Below are 6,793 nucleotides of genomic sequence, written 5' to 3' on the forward strand. Positions count from 1 at the left end.
ACAAAAAGTTCAGGTCTACATTACTGTTATTTTCCTATTCCATCAGTGGAAAGCATGGCCACACTTCAAAATAGTTTATCTAGTATGTGTATCAAATTGCCTGGAAATAGAGCTTATTCTCTTGGGCACCTAGGTAAAAGGAAAAACACAGAGGTAGAAGTGGGATTGAATGATGGGGCTTACTGATACCTCATGATCTGGTTAGGGACTAAGTTGGGTAGATCAGAAGCCAAGGTCTAGCAGTCTGTTCCAAAAACTGTATTCTCCAAAGCAGCCCTAGGCTACTTAGCTATGTTATACCTTGTCTCAGCAGGATGTGCCTGTTGTGTTGGGCCACATGACATACTGCAATTTGTTTAGTTGAGCAGCATTTCAAGCCCATCAGTCATGCTGTTACTGATGGTATCAGGAAGGTAAACTGTTTCAGCCTTGGCTGCTCAGTCCTTCGCAGAAAATATGTTTCTTTATGACCTTTGATAAAGCACGTTGCCAGGTATTTGCTAACATTTTTTATGCATGATTTCAGTAATGGGTGACTACTGCTCTGTATCTGAAACCAAATGGGCAAGAACAAGATGAATTAAGACAAATACAGTGCCCTCTCACCTTCAAGGAGTCAGTTATACGCCCTTTGCTTTGTCCTTCCACCCAGGGAGAAGGGGAGAGAGCAATAGTAATTTAGCTAGGACAAGCCCCTCTCCCTGTAGATGCTCAACCTGTCTGCCAGGTAATAGTATCAGATAATGCATTGTAATGGATCTAACAGGATAAATCTAAATTAAACTTAATGTCATGAGATAAATTTTAAGAAATGAAGGATTTTGAAGAAGCTGAAGAATCAATGGAAGGATTTTTTCCCCATAACTGTCTTGAAACTTGTTTTACATATTTCAAAAACAGTTTCTGCTTCCTTATTGAGAGGATATTTTGGAACCTAGCTTTGAAGCTTGGAAGGTCATGTTACAGGCAAATAACACTAGCTGTTATCTTGCTTTATAATCTTCTTGCCTTATTCAAAGTCATGCGTGCTTTGGAAAGTTCTGCTCTAGTGGATGTGTCCTAGCCTTGTTAATAACTTCATTTACATTGACAAAGAAATCTGTTTGCCAGTAGCTCAGAAGAACCTTTTTCTTTTTTATTTCACTCTAAATGTGAATTAAAGCCACAGTATTGTTCTCAGGTAATACTGTTGCTAATGCACTAATATGATTCAGTTCTTATTGCTCTGTTCTGAGTTTGAAGACTGTGCATCTCTTCACAGCAAATCCATGATGGAGCATTGTGTAATTTGGGTTACTTAGATTAAGTATTCGAATCCTTACTTAGGCCGTGGCTGTGCAAACCCATGTGCATGCATGAATTTTTTGTTGACATAAATCTAAAACCCCATGAGTTTATGTGCTTTAATTTCTAAATATGATTGTCCTGATTTTTAAGTACTCAAGGGTGGAATCCTAGCAAACCTGTTGGACTTTAACTTTGTATTTACTGATGCTATATTTCACCGCTTAAATATCCGACATATGGGGGCTAGCATGAGAAGTAAAAATGCTCAGCAGTGTTAAAAGTCAAGCTGGCACTTTTAACAGTCTGCAGGCTCTTTTGTGGTCCACATTAAAGAATAGTGTAAATCCTTTCATATTCCCAATGTTATTTAACCAGATTCATAGTGTGTTTTTGTTTTAGAGCTGCAAGGTGTGTTTAACTTGTTCAAACATTAATAAAATCCTGTAAGTAGAACCTCATCCTGTGTAAAAACTCAAATTAACTGTTTTTTCATTTGTTTACAGGCTAACAGTGGTAGTTCAGAACTGCAAGAAATTATGAGAAGAAGACAAGAAAAAATCAGTGCAGCTGCCTCAGATTCAGGTGTGGAGTCCTTTGATGAAGGAAGCAGTCACTAAAAGTCTTTCCTCTTTTCTTTAATTCCATTGTCCATAGCATTATACCATCCAGCTTTGCGTTAGGAAGCAGTGAAGGGGAATGCCTTAATACAGTGTAATCCTAACTAGCCACCATAGAGAAAACTTACAGTAATCTCCCCAGAAGAACCTGCTGCTGGCTTCCCATCATTAAAAATTAACAGCTGAGAAATCCAACGGAAGTTCCTGACAGGTGAAACTATTAGGATTTGAGTCACTTACACCCAAAGATGGGCCTTGGCTTTAACCATTCCTTGACAGATACACTGGAATGTGGCTTTGTTTTTGATCCATCCTAGGAAAGCTGAGATAGCAATAAAAAGCATATCAACCCTTCAGTAATAATACAATTCTGAATTCCATTGCCAGCTTTGCAACTCTGTCTTTTTGGCTCAGTCTTTCTTGTCATGCATTCAGCTGCAGGATGTTTAGTTAAGTCGTTGTTGCCAGCAATCGAAGAGGAAACATTTAGGGAATGAACAGCAGCCCAGCATAGACTGAATCTTTCTTGCATCACTCCCAAGATGTTTTATTACTAATGAGGGTGTTTATAGCAAAATAATACTCTGTACTTTGATTTTATCTATACTTCACTCATAATGAACCATAATATTGCACAAGAAGGAATGAACAGAAAATAGTAATACAATTCAGCTCAAAGAGGGGGACAGATCTGCTGTTGGTAGCCATGAAACAATTTGAATTACTTTTTTTTTTTTTTATATATACTTGCATTTTTTGTTTGTAACTTAACCTGTTAAAAGAACAGTGTTTAATCTAGACTTTGTGTGTTGATCCCAGATGTCAGTTTTCCATATGTAAAAAGCTATTGTTCCATTATAAATCTAATGTTTTGGAAAATTGGATTCCTGGAGGCAAAAGTGGGAGAAAAGAAAACATCCTTTTCAGCAAATATTATTTTTGAAGATGCAATGATTTTTTTTTCACAAAAATATTCTGTTACTTCACATGGTTTTGTGATTTTATATATAATATATGTATTATATATAATATATAATATCACTTAATTTAGACAAATTTGATTATCTGGTTTGATTAAGTTACATAGTGCCTTTTTCACATGAATCAGCTTAGTCTGCAATAAACAGTATTTCTTGTTTGTCAAATAGTTGTATCTTTATGGCTACAAAGATGGTATTGAAATAAGAAAGCGTTCTTGATTTTTGCCATTAGTTTGCTCGTTTTCATAGAAGGAAAAAAAGAATCCTATTCATTTTTTCATAAAAGAAATTAAAATCTTAATAAAGGTGTTTAGTGCCATTTATTGTAAATGTCCTTACAAATATTGTTGTGTGTTGGTTATGTGTCTGTCTATAGTATTACATTCTACATATATTCTTTACACCTGTTGAAAGTACATCGATGCTACGCCTCTCATTGAAATGTGGTCTTTACCCAGAAATGGGTCAGGAAGTGAAGATTGCCTAACTGAAGATTCCAAACCCCATAGCAATTGCCAAGAATTTGACTTTTTTACCCAGTTAAAGAAATGGCAATTCCCAATTGCATTCTTCCTGCAGGAGACATTTGAACTGGACAACATGCATAACTACAACCATTCAACCTATACACATAGCTTTAGGGGAGAAAATTGTCTGTCTCGATGCCTGTCCTATTATTAAAACTTAAGGCCAGTCCTCGAAAGATAGGAACTGTTCTCTCAGCCAAGTTTAAAATTGTCTTTTCTGCACCTTATGTATATACCTAGTGTCCATATATACCAGTGTCCATACCTAGCTTGAAGCATGTTCGCTGTATAGTACAGCCCTCTGACTAACCATATAAAGGAAAATCTGAAACTATTCTTACAAAAGTTCTTCCATTACTTGCAAGTACAGGAGTAAGAAACTTTTAAAAAGATCTTTGAAAGTTGCACTTAAAAATTAGGGTCACTCTGTTTTCACATGCAAAGTACATCTGATACTATAAAAGCCATAGTGGTGGTTATTCGTACCTCTCAGTCCTTGTTAGTTACCAAAATATAAAGCCAATATTCATATTGTCTGCAAGTTTATTCTTGCATTCAACATATGGTTGCTTTTGCCCAAAGGGGGCACCAGATCTGAGACTCTAGACATTCTGGAGTTTGGTACACAGAGGTCTTGGAAGAAGCACCCATATTATCATCTCTGAGAGGAAAGAGGTAATTTTGCAGCTGTTTTTTGTTGTTGTTGTTTTGTGTGTGTGTGTGTGTTTTTCTTTTCTTTTCTTTTTTTTTTTTTTGGAATCTGAATGCGGGCAGTATGCTCAGAGACATCTTTGGAGATACTCAGCAGGTTAACAAGAAATCCGTTCCACATACTTTAGGGATGAGGACAATATTTTTCCCCTGTTTTTTGTTTGACTTTTTGCAGTTTTTGTTGTTGCTTTATTATTATTACTATTATAGTAATACCACTACAGCTCATGGTTGTATTTTACACTAAATTAGACTGCATGATTTCTGTGTAACAGACTGTGAAAACTGTGCCATTAAGGCAGATATTCCCCTTTCTGCTGGGTTTTCTTTGATGGTTTAAAGCACTGTAGGGAGCTTCGTACCTCCACTATGCAGCTTTTCGATTTGCAGCTGTTGGCAGTTACGAGAAAGCAAAAGGAGATTTGATTTAGGGTTAACCAAATGAAAATAAAACATTTTCTTCAAAATTCTATGTCTTAAATGAGAATGATCAACAATGGTCAAATGCAGTGTTTCATTCCAAATGTTTTCCGTAGGATTTGAGCAGTGAGTTGTTTGTTTGTTTGTTGTTTTTAACACTAATATTTTAGAAAGATGCAATGTGTGAAAAAATACCTTTGAGAAGGAAACAAAACATATATATTTTTTTGAGTGCCTGACAACATGTGAAAAAAGAGGAATCCCATTTGCTAACATAAGAATTGCTGCATATTTTGCTGTCTTCAAGGCTGCTTTTTTAACTGGGTGGAGGGAGAGAGTTTCAGCAGCCTATGCTCACTCAGCAGTTCTATGCTTTCTAAGCGCATACTGTGTAACATCAGCAAGTTACTTCTTCCCAGTCCTTTAGTCTGCTTCCTCCCCTGAGACAGCATGAGGAAAGAAAAAGACTGTGAAACCTCACATTTGATTAATAAAGAACATGTCTAACCAATGTTGACATGTGGACAGACAAAGTTGCTTACCATCTATTAATTCAAATGCTAAACAGTGCTTTCCTCAAACTTTGATTTATGAGTGACATTTTTCTACACCCTTTTATTACCCCAAAGCATTGTGTTATGGAAAGATTGGTGTTACTTGGAGCCCAGAAAAAATGTGTAGACTTCCACAATGTTGTTTGTGCAGAAATCAATGTTTTATGTGAAAGTAGGCATCCAAAATGATATGGTACTCTGAAATGTGCTGAACTTCCTGTGACTTTAAGTGTATTCACCAGTGTTTGGGAAATAAAAAGCATCCCTGGCAGTGTTGGGGAACAGATACTCATGATAACTGGTATGATGTAGATTAAGAAACTTGTAACAAGCAGAATTATTGTTGTTGTTGTTATTATTATTATTTTAAATAGTATGTGAATGCATTTTGAGTTTTCAGGTTGTTTTTTTTTAGGACATACAGATGACCAAGATACAGCCTGAATACCTTGTTCCAGCAGGTATATTGCACTTGTTTTCCTGAGCTGCATCTCATGAATAAAGGACACATGATTATGAATGGATATGCTCCTGGCCAAGCCACCATTTTGTAGGAACCCAGTCTGTCTATGATCATTTTCTCACCCGTGAAGTCTGTGCAATGTTTAAAACACAAAACAAGCAGCCCAGTGTGAGGAGTGAGTCAGGCACATCAAGCATAATTGAAAGAATGTGTCTGTGCTCAGCCTCCCAGCTTTGCCACAAGCAGTGGAGTTACGTACATGAAGTGCAAACCTGAGGAATTTTGCAAGAATGCTTTGTGTTCCATGTTTAACTATTTTGAAACATGTTGATTTTTTTACTGCTGCTATGTTAACTTCTAGCTAATAAGTGCCTTTTAAACTCTTTTTGTCTCTTCAGTATCTTTCTTTAGTCTCCCTGTGATTACATGCTTAGGTTGCAACTTTGAACTTTCACTTATTCCCCGACATCCAGACCAAAAACCAGTATCAGGATATTAGTTTGCGCTTCTATTTCTTGCTAACATTTGTAGATTAAAATAACAGGAGATGAAAGAAAACAGGGAAACTGCTTAGTCACCACTGTTGCCTGCCACAACAGTGAAAGCTCCCAGCCCTCCCAACCTATCTTTGAGTCTGTAGCTGCTATAAATGCAACAGCTATTGATATAGATCATATATAGTATCAGCAGAGTTGTTCTGTTCCCGTAATTCAAGAAATTCATTATAAAAAAATAAAAAAGGTTTGTTTTGACAGATATTCAAAACCACATCAACATGCAGGATGACTCCAAACTTCTTTTGGTCTGGCTTTCATTGACCAGGACAAGTGGCTGTGTATCGAGTCATGCTAACAGGCTCTGCATGCTGCTTCTGAGCCACACTGTCTCCCAGACACTCCTATTGCTTGTGTTTTGAGGAATGCCAGGAGAGGTGGTTTCCACTGCTATCCCAACACATCCATGTGTGCAGAGTTGAGTAATACACAGGGAAGGAAAGGATTTTTTTTTTTCTGAAGGAAGTTTGGTTTGTTTGGTTGTTTTTGATAAGAACTGATTCTGTGATGAAGTAGCTATTAGAGGAAAAATATACACCTGTTACCATGTAATTGGAGCATTTTTTTTACATGCATTCAAAAACATAAAACCAGGCTATTCAGGCTGCATAGCTTGCAGCATTGTGATTTTTGGCATCTTTGCAGCAACCTTGTACCCTGATATGGTCAGCCAAGGATCT

The 6,793-nt window shown here is 36.8% G+C and overlaps 1 protein-coding gene across 7 annotated transcripts in view; it reads left to right on the plus strand.

Moving 5' to 3' along the window:
- The window catches only part of EPS8 (EGFR pathway substrate 8, signaling adaptor), a 132,415-nt gene extending 129,212 nt beyond the window's left edge, over positions 1-3,203 (plus strand). For 6 of the 7 annotated variants that reach the window (XM_082768327.1, XM_082768325.1, XM_082768324.1 and 3 more), the window contains one exon: positions 1,791-3,203. In XM_082768327.1, the coding sequence (XP_082624453.1) occupies positions 1,791-1,904 (114 nt within the window). In that variant the 3' untranslated portion in view covers positions 1,905-3,203. The remainder of the gene's footprint in view (positions 1-1,790) is intronic. The other variant, XR_014318202.1, reaches the window with a different exon arrangement.
- The last annotated feature ends 3,590 nt before the right edge of the window (positions 3,204-6,793 follow it).

This window comes from Aythya marila (genome assembly GCF_965140915.1).
Source record: "Aythya marila genome assembly, chromosome: 1".
Lineage (NCBI taxonomy): Eukaryota > Metazoa > Chordata > Aves > Anseriformes > Anatidae > Aythya > Aythya marila.